The sequence below is a fragment of the Giraffa tippelskirchi genome, chromosome 1 (genome assembly GCF_054371585.1).
Source record: "Giraffa tippelskirchi isolate mGirTip1 chromosome 1, T2T-mGirTip1v1.2.pri, whole genome shotgun sequence".
Taxonomy (NCBI): Eukaryota; Metazoa; Chordata; class Mammalia; order Artiodactyla; family Giraffidae; genus Giraffa; species Giraffa tippelskirchi.
This window is the reverse complement of record NC_137275.1, coordinates 15,662,649-15,680,745: the sequence shown is the minus strand read 5'-3', so window position 1 is coordinate 15,680,745 and position 18,097 is coordinate 15,662,649. Positions and strand designations below refer to the sequence as shown.

At 38.0% G+C, this 18,097-nt stretch overlaps 1 protein-coding gene across 50 annotated transcripts in view; it reads right to left on the bottom strand.

The window, feature by feature from the left end:
• The window catches only part of MAPK10 (mitogen-activated protein kinase 10), a 364,716-nt gene that overhangs the window by 49,079 nt on the left and 297,540 nt on the right, over positions 1–18,097 (bottom strand). For all 50 annotated transcript variants that reach the window (XM_081581714.1, XM_081581593.1, XM_081581559.1 and 47 more), the window contains one exon: positions 16,953–17,077. In XM_081581714.1, coding sequence (XP_081437840.1) covers positions 16,953–17,077 — 125 coding nt within the window. The remainder of the gene's footprint in view (positions 1–16,952; positions 17,078–18,097) is intronic.

Genomic DNA, 18,097 nt, shown 5'->3' with positions numbered 1-18,097 from the left:
TATGACTGATAGCCAAATCTAATAGTCAATTACACATATTTTTGTAGCTCCCTCATCCAAAACTTTCTGAATCAGACTAACGTTTGTTTTAAAATATTGATATTAAGAATTGAATTTGGAGGTAAAAACTCTAAAATCTCACAAAACTCATGAACTATATCCCTAGGAAGATGTACACACATAATTATAGGCATACAATTTCAGTATGTTTTGCACCAGCCCTCAGGGGCTCATCCAAGGAACCTCTAGGGATAAATGAATGCCAGAATAAGACAGCTTAGTGCTAGGTAATGAGCTCAGCAGACTAGGGAAGTGTTTCCCTCATTTGTGCATCTTTAACTATGGAATGGTGCTTAACATAGCGCACATGCACAAATAATTTGTTACATTGAATTGTGCATGCTGGCATGTGTGTATTGGATTTTTTTTTTTAAAGGAGAATATACTTTTTAAAAGTTCATCATACAAATAAACTTCCTTGAATCTGGTCGACATAGGACAAAGAAAAAGTTTTTTACTTAAAAACCAGAGCGGGTTTAGATACTTGAACAGGGCTACACACCAAATGGGCTTCCCTGGTGGCTCAGTGGTGAAGAACGTGCCTGCCAATGTAGGAGATGTGGGTTTAATCCCTGGGCTGGGGAGATTCCCTGGAGAAGGAAATGGCAACCCACTCCAATATTCTTGCCTGGGAAATCCCATGGACAGAAGAGCCTGGTGGGCTACAGTCCATGGGGTCACAAAAGAGTCGAACATGACTTAGTAACAAACAACCCACCAAATAAGCATTGCTGCTAGAAACAGAACAGAGGTGGCCTTTAAATTACATACATACTGATTTATATATGTAATTTAATTTATATGTAATTCATATATATAATAATTCATATATGCTTTATATAATCATTAACATGTGTGCCTTGCAGAAAATATCCCCACCTCTGCACAGCAGTAGCAGTTTCTTTATCAATAAAGGTTCTATATTGAAAGCACTCATAATGATATGAGGGTGGGCAGGAATGTCTTACAGCTGCACTTGAAATTATAAACACAGTAGTTTAGAGGAATATTCTTTTAGGACAGACAAAAAACTGTGGCGAGAGAACAGCCTAGTTTGATTATTTCAGTAACACAGTGGGTAGTCAAACAAAGCAGGAATGCAAATTACCAAGTAAGTTAGGTTTCCTAGAGATGAGCGATTTTTATGACTTCTACTTATCTCAAGGCAAAGCTGTCCAGCAGAGAGTCTCTCTTTTGACTGGCCTTCCTTTTTTCCTCTTTAGTCTTCCTCTTACTATAAAATTTGGTAAGTTTTCACTGACAGAAAACCTAACAAGTTCCAATAATAACTTCTTTGCTTACCTCTTAGAGGCAGCTCTGAAAGGGGAAAAAATTTACTTTTTTAATTCTCTCTCTCACAGCTTGTGGATTATACTACCTTGTGGCATCTTAGTCAGATGTCACGGTGAAAAATCTTTCTTTCTAGGATGAAAATACTAAGAAAATACAATATGCTCTCACAAATGCCTACTCCTATGAGTAAAGTAGGTGGATCTCACAATAACTAAAGTCATCTGGGAGAAAAGAAACAAACAAACAAAAAAATTATAGATTTGGGAGAAGCTGACACGGACATTATAACTCAGGCTTTCAGAGATCACCAGCTGTGGAATGTTCTAGAAAGATCATTTCTGTTCTCTTCCCATGTTTTTAAAAGAATTCTCCGTCAGTGGTCTATTCAAGAGATTAAAAATATTCGCTGCCTAAAGGGTCCAACAGAGGAGCAGCAAAGGATGAGATGGTTGGATGGGATCACTCATTCAATGAACCTGAGTTTGAGCAAACTCTGGGAGATAGTGCAGGACAGAGGAGCCTGGCATGCTGCAGTCTATGGGGGTCAAAAAGAGTCAGACATGACAGGGGCTGAACAACAAGAAGAGTGTTCAAGGTAATAAATGAAAAGAAAAGCCTGATCACAGACTCTACCAGTCAGCAAAACAGGTATCTCCTGAGAATAAACTCTCCAACCACTCCAGTTTTGACACCTGAGAACTATATACATTCAGTGAGCTCTGAATCTCCCAATGATTTGAAGTCAAGAAGGCTTTTCTTCTGTAGAACAATTTGCTAAAATTAGAGATGAATGAATTAGTGTTTGAGCGAAGTATATGTTCTTCTTGTAAGTCATGTAGGGAAAGGGGCCTCTAAGAGCAGGTGGCTAACTCTATCTACAACAAACATTTTGACAAGCTCCCACCAGCATGGCATCAAAACAATCCCAATGTGATTCAAAAGATATCTTCACTTTAACAGCTGAGGCACTGGGCATATGAACTGTAAGTTATATTTTTCTCTAGTAGGCAATTAGTAAACTGCTCACATTTTGCTGCTGAAAAGACTACACCAGCATGAACAGATGGAAATGCAGAATTCTACAAATGGCAGATATTAGGAATTAGAGACGTTGATTTAACTTTCACCAAGTAAACGAGAATCCAAAAATACACGTCACTCTTTCTATAATTAAATACATCATCAGAGTGCATCAGATTCATATCCATTGTAAGCTCATGTTTCTTCCTTCTTATTTCTAAATTTATTTACATTCTGTGTATAATAGCTCTACTCAGAGTTCAACTCCACAACAAAAGGGTCTTCTGTGACAAATAGATGACACTAAACTATTTCTTAAATTAAGCTTGCCAGGGAGTCGCACTAGCTTTTTCGCAGCATGATGCCTGCTGCAATAATAAGAAATCATAAGACTGAAAGAGGTAGTCCTTGTGTCAGGACAGATGGAGAGAACAGCTGAGAGAAGGATTCAGCCAATTTAACAACTCCCTGTGAGCAGAATAAATCATACTGAAAAGAATTCAGAGGAACATTTAGTCTGGAAAAAAAAGAATTTAAATGATGGCAATTTTAGAATGGAATGAATAGAATAAAAATGTTTCACCTTACAACATCACACAGTAGAAACAAAAAACAGCAAAAGGTCACTAATGACCTGAACCCCAATTATAGACCAGACTAGTGACAAACGCTTGGGAAGCATTTAGACTTATTGTCACATTTAAAACACATAATGCATGCTAACATACTAAGGAAATGAAATCCATGATGTTAAGTATTTGAGGAACCATTGTTAATTATTCTTTCCTCCCTCTGAAATGGCAGTTTACCCTACTTATGAAAATATTTCAGAGAACTTATGATTTTTTATATTCTTAAAATGCTAGAAAAATGCTTAAAAATCTTTTTTGAGAACAATTTCCTTTATACAATCTCCATATAGGACTTTCCTGGGAAAACCCAATTTATATTCTTTATTACATATAGCAATATGTCTAGTTGCAAATATGAAAAGAAAAAACTCTTTATAAGTTTTGCAAATTTTAATCCAAGGGGAGATGACAACGTGATTGAAATTATCTAAAGAAAAGTAAAAGGATTTTTTTTCCTTACCAAAAGTGAGTGTACCTAACATCATGACGCAAACTAGTAATAACATCACTAGTAAAATCCCAGGTCATAGTCAGAGACATAGTGTCATGTAGACTTTTTTGCTTTAAAGAAAAGTATCGAAGGCTTTTTGTCCACTAAATGTTAAGAGACACTAGTTATCTTATCATACTGGTGAAATAGAGTTTTTCTACCCCAATAAAAATTTCAGATTACAGCAAAAAATTCTTAAATAGCATAAAGGTTGCAGGTTATGTTTACTTAAGGGCTTCCCAGGTGGCTCAGTGGGTAAAGAATCTGCCTGCAATGCAGGAAATGCGGGTTTGATCACTGGGTCAGGAAGATCTGCTGGAGGAGGGCATGGCAACCCACTCCAGTATTCTTGCCTGGACAAATCCATGGACAGAGGAGCCTGGTGGGCTACAGTCCGTAGGGTTTCAAAGAATCAAACACTGTTGAAGCAACTGAACATGCACGCATGTTTACTTATATATGTAAAAGTTCTTTCTTTGTATTAATAGTTCAGAGTTTCTATTAAATTTTATATCATAAACTTCATATTCAAACTGGCTTCTTTCTCAGGCACACTAAAGGCAAAAAAAAAAAAAAAAAGTAACACCCATTAACCCTTTAAGCATGTATCTATATTCCCCAGGCAAAATCAGGAAACAAAAAACAGTGGTTTTTGAATTTCAAATTGATTACTTATTCAGAAGCTGTCTTGAGGATATGGCCTAACCTTTTGATATTACTCACCAAAGAGAAATGTCAGTTACAAAGACTTTAATCTCCTTTCCCCTCAATAGGAGAGACACAGCCTATATAGAGACTTGTTTTCATTTATAACTCTTTTATATCATTTCTTCTAGATACTTCATGTTTAATGGTGTTAGACTCACTGAATTAATAACGAGATTATAAAATATTTGAGGCAAGCACATACACCTCTTATTCAGTGGTTTATCATCAAAATGTAAACTGCTGAGGGATACTTTGAACATGAAGGGCATCAGGTTCATAGTCACAATGGCTCATATTTTTCTCATTCCTAAATTTACATTCATTCTGAGTCTAGCAGAATGCATTTAATACATTTATAACTGAAAATATTTATAAGCCTATTCTTTACAACATTATTTTAGGAACTTCTTATGGACTCAGGATAATTTAGTAGAAGATAGCTGGTTAAACCATAGTTAGTGAAGATAAAGATAATATGAACAATAACTCATTCATGAAGTAAGTAATAGAGCAAGTTATCACATGATATTTGTAATCAAATAATATTAGCTTTTTACTATATATTCAGGAGAATTAGAAGTAGAAAAGGAGAATAATCTCCCACCATCATCCTCAATAACTTGAATTTTTTGGAAGGCCGCAGATAGCCAATATATTTATAGATGAATCTTTAAACTACACATGAAGTCTTTACTTGGAATGCCAACTTCAGGATTCTTTGATTATTCAATACTAATCTATGTGTTATAGTTACTAAAACATACATAGGACACTGATTTAATGTCCGAGTGAAATAATTTGTTTAATATCATAGCTAGAAATAGACTATCATAATTTGCTAAACAGCTTTCAAAGTAATTGATGCACATCAGGCCAAGGATTGGAAGATAGTCATCGCTATCTAGTTATACCTGATCAATGTTGAGGGGCAATTATTACAGACTCTTCTTACATTCAAAATCTTACATATTAAACAAGTTAAATAGTCAAGTAAGGTATATAACCCACATTTGGAGTCATTTAGGTCCAGAGATGATAAGTTATAAAATTCCCAATCAATAAAAATCTTCATTAGTTATTAACTGAATAAATATATTCAAGAGAATTAGAAGATCAGTAAAAGCAGACACCATTTTTGTTTTGTTTTGTTTTCAATTCACTGCTGAATCACCAGAAGGTAGGCCAGTGTGGGACACACAGTTTGGGTTTAATAAATATTTACAGAATGAATAAATACTAAACTGTTAATAAATAATCAAGACCAATGTGAATAACTCTGTAGGAGCTGGATAAAGAAAAAGGGCTAATAAAGTCAAAGAATGAAGAACCAACCAAGAAGTGAATGAGAAGAGAGAATGACATAGTGGCCTTTTTTGGTGTGTTTTACCTACTTGGCAACAAAAAAAACACAATGAAAACAACCTAAAAGAAAACAGATGGCCGAGTCCCTCATGCCCACGTGCATGGGCGGTCCAGCAGTGGCTCCACAAGCTATAGGCTCCTCATCAGGCATACAACAAACAATTGAAGAAGTGACACCAACATACACAAGGAAGCACACATATTCCATTGAAAACCCAATGAGAAATGCTCTCATGCCAAGACATTCAGGTTGGCATAGTGTTCGTGATTTCCTGGTAAGAAATCACAAGATAATTGGGGAAATGAAATAATTATTAGGAGTTTCTAGGGGTAATGTTTATTTCACTTTTACCCAGTGAGATCCTCTTCCAACTGCCAGAGTCTTCTCCTCTGCAGATTAAGTGTGCCTAATCAAAGAAATGCCAAAAAGCAAAACGGTTGTCTGAGGAGGCCTTACAAATAGCTGAGAAAAGAAAAGTGGAAGGCAGAGGAGAAAAAGAAAAGGATACCCATCTGAATGCAGAGTTCCAGAGAATAGCAAAGAGAGATAAGAAAGTCTACCTCAGCTTTGCAGCAATGCAAAGAAATAGAGAAAAACAACAGAATGGGAAAGACCAGAGATCTCTTCAAGAAAATTAGAGATACCAAGGGAGTATTTCATGCAAAGATGGGCAAAATAAAGGGCAGAAATGATACGGACCTAACAGAAGCAGAAGATATTAAGAAGAGGTGGCAAGAATACATAGAAGTATACAAAAAGATCTTAATGACTCAGATAACCACAATGGTGTGATTACTCACCTAGAGCCAGACATCCTGGAGTGCGAAGTCAAGTGAGCCTTAGGAAGCATCGTTATGAACAAAGCTGGTGGAGATAATGAAATTCTAGCTAAGCTATTTCAAATTCTAAAGGATGATGCTGTTAAAGTGCTGCACTCAATATGCCAGCAAATCCGGAAAACTCAACACTGGCCACAAGTCTGGAAAAAGTCAGTTTTCATTCCAATCCCAAAGAAAGGCAATGCCAAAGAATGTTCAAACTACTGCACAACTGCAATCATTTCACATAGTAGCAAGGTAATGCTCAAAATCCTTTAAGCTAACCCCCAGTGAACCAAGAACTTCCAGATTTACAAGATAGATTTAGGAAAGGCAGAGGAACCAGAGGATCAAATTGCCAACAAACGTTGGATCATAGGAAAACAAGAGAGTTCCAGGAAAAACATGTACTTCTGCTTCATTAACTATGCTAAAGCATTTTACTGTGTGGATCACAACAAACTGGAAAATTCTTTAAGAGATGGCAATACCAGATGCTCTTACCTGCCTCTTGAGAAACCTGTATGCAGGTCAAGAAGCAACAGTTAGAACCAGACATGGAACCATGGACTGGTTCCAAATTGGGAAAGGAGTACATCAAGGCTGCATATTGTCACCTTGCTTATTTAACTTATATGCAGAGTACATCATGAGAAATGCTGGGCTGGAGTAAGCACAAGTTGGAATCAAGATTGCCAGGAGAAATATCAATAACCTGAGATATGCAGATGACACCACCCTATTGGCAGAAAATGAAAAGGAACTGAAGAGCCTCTTGATGAAAGTGAAAGAGAGTGAAAAAGCTGGCTTAAAACTCAACATTCAGAAAACTAAGATCATGGCATCTGGTCCCATCACTCCATGGCAAATAGATGGGGAAACAATAGAAACAGTGAGGACTCTATTTTCTTGGGCTCCAAAATCACTGTGTACAGTGATTGCAGCCATTAAATTAAAAGATGCTTGCTCCTTGGAAGAAAAGCTGTGGCAAACCCAGACAGCATATTAAAAAACAGAAAGGTTACTTTGCCAACAAAGGTGTGTATAGTCAAAGCTATGGTTTTTTCAGTGGTTATATATGGATGTGAGAGTTGGACCATAATTAAGAAGGCTGAGTGTTGAAGAACTGATGCTTTCAAACTATATAGTGCTGGAGAAAACTCTTGAGTGTCCCTTGGACTGCAAGGAGATCAAGTCAGTCAATCCTAAAGGAAATTAATTCTGAATATTCATTGGAGGAAATGATGCTGAAGCTGAAGCTCCAATACTTTGGCTACTTGATAGGTAGAGCTGACTCATTGGAAAAGCATCTAATGCTGGGAAAGATTGAAGGCAGAAGGAGAAGGGAATGACAGAGGATGAGATGGTTGGATGACATCACCGACTCAATGGACATGTTCAGTTCAATTCAGTTCAGTTGCTCAGTTGTGTCTGACTCTTTGTGACCCCATGGACTGCAGCACGCCAAGTTTCCCTGTCAATCAACAACTCCTGGAGCTTGCTCAAACTCACATCCATCGAGTTAGTGATGCCATCCATCATGACAGGAGTTTGAGCAAACTCTGGGACATGGTGAAGGACAGGGAAGCCTGGAGTGCTGCCGTCCATGGGATCTCAAAAAGTCAGACATGACTAAGCGACTGAACAACAACAGAATAGTCAAATTCATAGAGTCAGAAAGTACACTGGTAGATGCCAGGAATCAGAAGATGGAGTTGGAGTGGGGAAGGCGAGGGAGATGAGGAATTAATGTTTAATGGAGACAGAGTTTCAGGGTAGGAAGGTGATAAATTCGGGAGATAGATGATGGTGAGAGTTGCACAACAGTATGAATGTACTTGGTGCCACTGAACAGTACAGTTAAATATGATTAAAATTTGAAAGGAGAGAGAGAGAGAAAAGCATATCTGCTCTTGACTTTTGCCCTGTGATCAGAAAATGTTCTTAGCTTTGCCTCTGTATAAATGCCCTGTAGGGGGGTATCTGCTCAGAACTCTGACCTTAGAGTACATGCTTCTCCTGAACTGGTCCGATGCACCCGCCCTGCCCTATGTGATTTGTTCACATCTGAGTCAGCCCTCATTCTAGATTGCTCAGACCAAGCCCTGGAATCTGTGCTACTTTAACACAGGCTTCTGATTCTCTTTTCGATGCTTTCTGATTCCACACCTACCCCTATTCTACTCTCCTCCTCATGGTTTCTGATCTGTGTGCCTGTCGCTGTTCATAATTGTAGAGCTGATATTCTGGATGCTGATACTGGACAAACTGTAGCATGAAAACATTCTACAATGATCTTTAAGCTCTCATTTAAGATTTACCTTGAACAAATTTCTAGACATACGCAACATTAAAATTTACTTATCTGTGTCACAAAAAGATTAAAAATAGTGCATATTTCCTGTATGGTTGGTCATCTCTTCCATGTGCTCACTTTGATAATGACCAATAAGTTACAAAGGCAGACAAGATAAATAAAATAATGTCAGAGAATAACACTGCTCAAAGAGCATGAAATCTATGATGGTCTTGCAGTAAAAGAGTTTATAATAGGTTAGCTTGTTCTCCTACTTTCACTGCTCACAAAAATAACATAATCCCTAGAGCAATGTAATAGTAAATATTAATAAAACATTTAAGGCTCTATTAATTACTTTATGTTATAAACAGATAGTAAGTTTGTAACATTACTGACTATTCTAGGCTTACATTTTCTCCATGCTTATTTTAATTGAACTTCAGCACTAATACATGTAAGCATTACTCTGTTTCCCAGGTTATTCTCTCACTGGGGAGCTGACAACCAGGTTGTTTAACTTAGGGTCTATATAGGTAGATTACATTCCCACACAGCCTTGTCCCAATTCCCAAATTAATCTTGAATTGGATACGAAATAACAAATAAGTTCAGCACTGGCTTTGCTTCCCTAATCACACTCCATTGAAACTGGATTGGATTAGCCACATCTTTTCCCTTGATCTCTGTATGGATGGCATGTATACTTATTTTCCCAACACAGTATTCCCAACATCTCTCTCTAGTCCATCCTCAGCTGAGGCCCATGTTTCAAACCTCTCTTCTAGCATTCTCCCCCGTGACTGACTCATGCACCAGGCAGAAGGTTTGGGTTGCCTGCCACTCCTCCTTTGTACTTTCAAGTACCTGTGGCTTGCCAACTGGGGGGCAGAATTCTCAGATACCAGTTACCTGACTGGTTCAACCTGTCCCTCTGTCCAGATTCCCAGAATGATGTTTTGACCATTTAAGACTGTATCTGGGCTTCTCAGAGACAGAGCCTTCCAACCATGGACCTGATCACTGCTGGCCGTGAGCCTGGCCCCCAGGAGCAGCACCCCCTGAGACAATAGTTCTAGTGACAGGTCAGGAGCCTTCCTTTTTATCATGAATTGAGAAATGAATGTCCTTCTCTAACATGGGAAGTTCCTAATTGAGATCCTCATGATGATTACTTTGAGTATTTATTTATTTGGCTACTCTGGGATATTTGTTGTGGCATGTGAACTCTTAGTTGCAGCATGTGGGATCTAGCTCCCCAACCAGTGATCAAACCTGGGCCTCTGAATTGTGAACATGGAGTCTTAGCCACTGGACCACCAGGGAAGTCCCATGATGACGCCTTTGAGTTTGGATGTCTTTCTCCCTCCCTTCTTCCTCCCCTCCATCTTCCTCCCCCTCCATCTCCAACACAGAAGAATTACAGATGCCCTTAGTAAGTTTCCTATACTCATGAGCTTTCATAGGGTGCTCAGAAGTTTCTGAAAAAGCTAAAACTATGTTTAAAAAAAAAGGTCACACTTCATATTCTTCTTAAGTTCCTTTTTTATATGCCCTGAGACAAAGTTAATTGACTCCTCCTTAGCTTGCAGTTCACAAAAATCCTCCTAAAGTGTATCCATATGCCTATTCTCAGGGGTTGCAAGGTGAGAGTCACCCTGTATCCTAGCAGGGCCTCTAAACTCAAGAATCTGATAAGAAACAAGGCAGCTGATCCCTACTGTCTCTGTATCTCCCTCCAACAGAGCACAAAGAAAATGTCAAGCTGATTAGTCATGTCCGACTCTTTGTGACCCCATGGACTGTAGCCCACCAGGCTCCTCCATCCATGGGATTCTCCAGGCAAGAGTACTGGAGTGGGTTGCCATTTCCTTCTCCAGGTTCTTAAAAGATATCAATAGTTATAATGAAGATTTGTGAACAATATAATTTATCTTTGCATGCATGCTTGCGTTCTCAGTTGTGTCTGACTCTTTGTGACCCCATGGACTGTAGCCCACCAGGCTCCTCTGTCCATGGCATTTTCAAGACAATAATACTGGAGTGAGTTGCCATTTCCTACTCCAGGGAAATCTTCCCACCCAGGGATTGAACCAGCTTCTCCTGCAATGGCAGGTGAATTCTTTATCACCGAGTCACCTGGGAAGCTCCATAATTTGTCTTTATGTTAGCTTAAATTAATGGCATTGGATTTTCTTATACTTGGAGGGTCTACATCAGCAAAATAAATAAATAAAAGCCAACTGTTTAAAATCTTGCAGAAACTAGATGGATTTTAGTGATTTTTTTAAAATGTAGAGTATTTCTATAGTTTCTTGACCAGCTCCTCTTTTTCACCAAATATATCTATTTTTTGGAATATCAAAAGGTAGCAAAGGCTTGAGCAGGCTTCCCTGATGGCTCAGTCAGTAAAGAATCTGCCTGCAATGCAGGAAACCTAGGTTTGGTCCCTGGGTCGGGAAGATCCTCTGGAGAAGGAAATGGCAACTCACTCCAGTATTCTGCCTGGAGAATCCCATGGACAGAGGAGTTTGCCAGGCTACAGTCTATGGGGCTGCAGAGTCGGAAATGTCTGAGCGACTAACACACACACACACACACACACACACACACACACACAGAGCAAAGGCATGCAAGTAAAAATCATAATAGTAATAGTAATGATTATGAGAATAAGAATTTGTATGATATTTACTGGCTACCAAGCACTGTACAAATACTTTATCTACATAACTCTAAATTCCTGAAGAACACTCTACAATATGTATGATTGTTCTCCATTCCTAGCTAAGAAAACAGAGTTGAAACAAGAAACTTGAACTAGGCCAGCTTGTAAGTGACAGAACGGGAATTTAAACCTTACGCATCTTTGCACATCTGTGATGATGCAAACAACTCAATAAATGGCATTTATGTCTGATATCAAGCTCTTCTTAATGAATACTGAAACAGTGAGAATACCTCCCAATCATTTCATGAAAAAGTATTGATATTAAATGTGGCCTTTGTGTTTGGAGAACATATTTCTGTTGCTCTGAACATTACTTGAAAAAGAACTTGCTAATAATCTGAACATTTCTAGCTTCAAATTTGATGTTCTGTTACACAAAGAGATGTATATTAACCTTGACATTCAACTTTTTACACTTTTAACTTCATTGTTACATGAATAATTTTCTCTCAGCGTTATGACAGCATTCATATGCTCTTCTTTTTTCAGTTTGGTAGTTTGGCACTTTTGGAAATGTGATAGGATAGCTTGTAGCATGATTAACTGATTAATACACATAGCATTTCTCTACCCTCTATTTTTCCTGAATATCATATTCTTTTGCACTTTCTCCTTTATCTCCCCCTACTTACCCCTCTTTTCCTCCAAAGAAGCTTATTTTGGCAATATTGAAATGACTAAGAAAAAGATTCTAGCCATATAAGTACCCTAAATTTGATCTTTCTATACTTGAGAGGAATTTTTCATAAGAAGTTAAAATTAATTTAAAAACCCATTGAAACTATTCATTAATATGCTGTTATAGATTCTAAGCAACTGTCTCTTTTATAGGCAACATAATTAAAAGTGAATTACAAATACAGACTTTATGACTCCAATTAAACTCTAGGCCACAATCCATTAAAAACATATTATACACATTACATTACATGTAAGGAAAAATATATATGCAACATGATTCCAGCTATCAAAATAAGTGAGCAGTAATTTCAAATAATTTATGTTTATCTAAAATTTCATCAGCATAACCTCAAAAATCATCAGAGAAAAAAACTCATGCTTAATTTTCACATATGTCTACATCATACTTTCTCTTACTTATTTCATTATTTCATTCTACTCCACGAATATATTTGAAGTATTTCCCAAGAATGAGAGATTGGAAGAGATTCTAGTTTTTAGTTGTAAGAACACTAGGTTTTTCAGTTTTAAGAGCATTAGAATTAAACTAAGAATATTTAATTTTAGAGATTTTATTTAGAAAAGGCAGAGGAACCAGAGATAAAATTGCCAACATCTGTTGGGTCATAGAAAAAGCAAGAGAATTCCAGAAAAACATCTATTTCTGTTTCATTGACTACGCTAAAGCCTTTGACTGTGTGGTACAACAAACTGTGGAAAATTCTTAAAGAGACAGGAATACCAGACCCGCTACCTGCCTCCAGCAAAACCTGTATGCAGATCAGGAAGCAACAGTTAGAACTAGACATGGAACCATGGACTGGTTCAAAGCTGGGAAAGGACTATGTCAAGGCTGTATATTAACCCTCTGTTTATTTAACTTATATGCAGAGTTCATAATGTGAAATGCCAGGCTGGATGAAGCATAAGCGGGAATCAAGATTGCCGGGAAGAATATCAATAACCTCACATATGCAGATGACACCACCCTAATGGCAGAAAGCAAACAGGAACTAAAGAACCTCTTAATGAAAGTGAAAGAGGAGAGTGAAAAAGCTGGCTTAAAACTCAACAATCAAAAAACGAAGACCATGGCATCTGGTCCCATCACTTCATGGCAAATAGATGGGGAAACAATGGAAACAGTGAGAGACTTTATTTTTTTGGGTTCCACAATCACTGCAGATGGTGACTGCAAGCATGAAATTAAAAGATGCTTGCTCCTTGGAAGAAAAGCTATGACCAACCTAGACAGCATATTAAAAAGCATAGACATTACTTTGCCAACAAAGGTCTGTCTAGTCAAAGCTATGGTTTTTCCAATAGTCATGTATGGATGTGAAAGTTGGACCATAAAGAAAGCTGAGCACTGAAGAATTGATGCTTTTGAACTGTGGTGTTGGAAAAGACTCTTGAGAGTCCCTTGGACTGCAAGAAGAACAAACTAGTCAATCCTAAAGAAAATCAGTCCTGAATATGCATTGGAAGGACTGATCTGAAGCTGAAGCTCCAATACTTTGGCCACCTGATGCAAAGAACTGACTCTTCAGAAAAGACCCTGATGCTGGGAAAGGTTGAAATCAGGAGGAGAAGGGGACGACAGAGGACGAGATGGTTGGATGGCATCACCAACTTGATGGACATGAGTTTGAGCAAACTCTGGGAGTAGGTTATGGACAAGGAAGCCTGGTGTGCTGCAGTCCATGGGATGGCAAAGAGTCAGAGATGACTATGCAGCTGAACTGAACTGAACTAAACTTAGTTGAAAGTCTAGAAAAAAATCAACTGCAAATTCACATAAGAATAAATTGGAAATAAATAGGTAGTATCAAGGGTTCATTTGCTACATTCTATGTACACTTCTTTAAAACCTATTAGGCAACTGCAGTGATTCTTACATTATGAATTGAGGAGAAAAGATCTGCTTCCAAGTGTTGAGTCTATAGTATTGGTTTTACTCATCAGACTGTATAGCTGTGTATCCTTTGTGTTGTGCTGTGCTTAGTATGTCTGACTCTTTGCAACCCCATGGACAGTAGCCCGCCAGACTCCTCTGTTAATAGGGATTCTCCAGGCGAGAATACTGGAGTGGGTGACCTTGCCTTCCTCTAGGGGATCTTCCCAACCCAAGAATCAAACCAGGGTCTCCTGCATTGCAGGTGGATTCTTTACCAGCTGAGCTATCAGGGAAGCCCATGCATCCTTTAGAAAACATTTAAAATAGAAATACAGGCAGGAGAAGAAGGGGACGACAGAGGACAAAATGACTGGATGACATCACCGATTCAATGGACATGAGTTTGAGCAAGCTCCGGGAGAAGGTAAAGGACAGGGAAGCCTGGTGGGCTGCAGTCCATGGGTTTGCAAAGAGTCAGACACATTTGATCTACTGAACAATAACAAAATTTTGTAAGAATCAAATCAAGTGACTAAAACTAATTTGAAGCAAATTAAAATTTCATCATCATTGTAAAACTGCTTAAGAAAGAAGGTCTTAAGAAAATGTTATGAAAGAATGCTATACCTCATTTTCCACACAGGAAAGTCATTTATCACTGAATTATTTTCTCAGAAACTTTGGAATGCTTAAGAACTGGTTACTATGAAAAGTTGCTTTTTGAATATTATGTCTATAAAATTTGATTCTACCTGATCTTTACTCTCATCCTTCAGCTCTCACTTGCCCAGTGAAGAAGGGATGAGAATTAATGCCAGCTTGAATCCAGCATCTCTGACACAGTGAAGCAGAACAAAAGAAGCCAAACAAAGCAAGCTTTGGCTGGGCCAGAATATCTTGGGGTATAGTGAAGTTCACAAGAAAACAAGTAGAGTATTTCAAATAGATAATTAAAGACCAGTTCAAACAAAGTAATTTGAAGGTACTATGACAGGTACTAAAGGGAAATGAGATCATTAAGCACAGGTATTCAAAGAATATGAGATTTTGATGGGAGAAAGTAACATTGTTGATAGTAAATTTTAAAAGAGGAACAGAAGGACATTCCTATTGGGAGGCCTGTTGAACACACATGGGCGAAACAATAGCCCTTTTCCCTGAGCAGCCCTGGATCTACTCAGAGAAAAGGAGATAGGCAAAAAATTAAAGAGTTATGCTTCTGAGAAGATTCTTATACTATGTCTCGGTGGAAAATATGGAGATAGACCTTCCTACGGCAGTCAACTTAGAACCAACCTGAGACAGTGGCCTTATTGAAATACCCAGTTTTTCTCATCTCATTTATGCAAAGCTTCGCAAAGGCTCCAGTGGCCTAGTAATAGCTTTATAATCTAAATGTTCTGCTTTTGCACAATGAAGGAAACTATAGGCAAGGTGAAAAGACAGCCTTCAGAATGGGAGAAAATAATAGCAAATGAAACAAATGACAAAGAATCAATCTCCAAAATATAGAAGGAGCTTGTGCAGCTCAATACCAGAAAATTGAACAACCCAATCAAAAAGTGGACAAAAGACTTAAACAGACATTTCTCCAAAGGAGATATGCAGATAACTAATAAATACATGAAAAGATGCTAAACATCACTCATTATTAGAGAAATACAAATCAAAACCACAATGAGGTATCATCTCATGCCGGTCAGAAGGGCCAGCATCGAAAAGGCTACAAACAGTAAATGCTGGAGAGGGTGTGGAGAAAAGGGAACCCTTTTATACTGTTCATGGGAATGCAATCTGGTACAGCCACTTGAGAGAACAGTGTGGAGATTCCTAAAAAAAACTGGGAATAGAACTGCCATACAATCCAGCAATTCCCTTGTTGGGCATACACCCTGAGGAAACCAGAATTGAAAGAGACACATGTATTCCATTGTTCATTGCAACACTATTTACAGTAGCGAGGACATGGAAGCAAACCTAGATGTCCACCAGCAGATGAATGGATAAGAAAGTTGTGGTACATATACACAATGAAGTATTTATTACTCAGCTGGAAAAAGGAGTGCATTTGAATCAGTTCTAATGAGGTAGATGAAACTGGAGTCTATTATAGAATGAAGTAAGTCAGAAAGAGAAAGACAAATACTGTATATTAACACTTATATATGGAATTTAGAAAGACAGTATTGATGATCCTACATGCAAGGCAGCAAAGGAGACACAGATGTTAAGAATATACTTTTTGACTCAGCAGGAAAAGGCAAGGGTGGGATGATTTGAAAGAACAGCACTGAAACATGTACATTACCATATGTAAAACAGATGACCAGTGCAAGTTCGATGCATGAAGCAGGGCACCCAAAGCCAGTGCTTTGGGACAACCGAGAGGGGTAGGGTGGGTGGGGAGAGATGTGGGAGGGGGTTTCAGGATTGGGTGCCCATGTATACGTCTGACTGATTCATGCGGATGTATGGCAAAAACCATCACAGTACTGTAATTATCCTCCAATTAAAATAAATTAATTAATTAAAGAGAATAAATGTTCTTAGTACCACACTTTATTAAAACCAGGCACCTGATCTGGACAGAGGCAGAGAGACTTATCCTCTATTACATTTTCTGTTACTTAGTTTGCATCAAGAGAGACTGATCATTAAACATAAGGAGGAGGTACTAGTGGTGTTAATAATTTAACAAAAACTAGTGGAAGTGTGTCATGAATAGCCAAGGTGTTGGACTGAATCACCATCTCTCATAGGAAATCCTGAAAAGAAATGTATCTCAAAACATAATTGAAGAAAATAACTTTTAGAAGGGAAGATAGTAGCTTTGTGACTTAGGAATTTCATGAAGGCCTTTTGAGAATTCTTTTGGATTCTAATTCTCTTTTAGTGCACACCATGGAGCACCTAGTTACTATGATTTGTTTGTGGAAAGAAAATAAAATAAGCCTAAACCTTACCGCCTCCACTTCAGCAGGGTCGTACCAGACATTGATGTATGGATGTTGTAAGGCATCATCCACTGATATCCTTTTTGCTGGGTCAATCACTAGCATCTTTGACAGCAAGTCTCTGGCTTGGCTGGCTGAAACAATGAATGAAGAAAAAAGTTTGTTAAATTTTGATTTGGAAAGGTAATTTTTTGGAGGGGAAAAAAATTTTTTTTTAAGTCAGTTAACACCTTCCTTCCAAACATCAGCTAACTTCACCAAGTGTTTAGGGAAATGCAAAATGAATCAATGAAATATTTTTATCCATAAAATATGCACAAATAAAATATGGCATAATATTCAATAATCTCATTCATGTTGGTGGCAGTATAAATTGATAAAGATTTTTTTAGAGGGCATATTTGGGAGTATCTATTAAAATTTTAAATGTGAATACCTTATGGCCCAACAGTTCCACTTTTAGGTATACAGTCTAGAGAAACAATTACACATGTTCAGGAAAAGCATCCAGAAAATATGTTCACTGCATCACTGGTCAAGGATTAAACATTTTAAACAATCTAAATGCTGCTGTTGTTCAGTCACTAAGTCATGTTCAACTCTTTGCAACCCCATGGACTGTAGCACACCAGGCTTCCCTGTCCTTCACTATCTCCTGGAGTTTGCTCAAATTCATGTCCGTTGAGTTGGTGATGCTATCTAACCATCTCATCCTCTGCCAGCCCCTTCTCCTTTTGCCTTCTATCTTTCCCAGCATCAAGGTCTTTTCCAATGAGTCAGCTCTTCTCATCAGGTGGTCAAAGTCAGAGCTTCAGCATCAGTCCTTCCAATGAATGTTTGTGGTTGATTTCCTTTATGATTGACTGATTTGATCTCCTTGCAGTCCAAGTGACTCTCAAGAGTCATCTACCTGTAGCAATTAAGTTTGGGAAGCCTGGCAGGCTACAGTCCATGGGGTCGCAGAGTGTCATACACGACTGAGCTACTTTCACTTTCATACGTTTTCACATGGACATGGTGTTAAGTGAAAAAATAGCAGCAGAATGACTCATAGATCCTGATGCAACTGTATAAATCTGCCTCTTCCCAATAAAACAACAGACATTTCTCTCTCTCTTTATTTATGGATATAAATGCATAGGAAAATTCTGCAA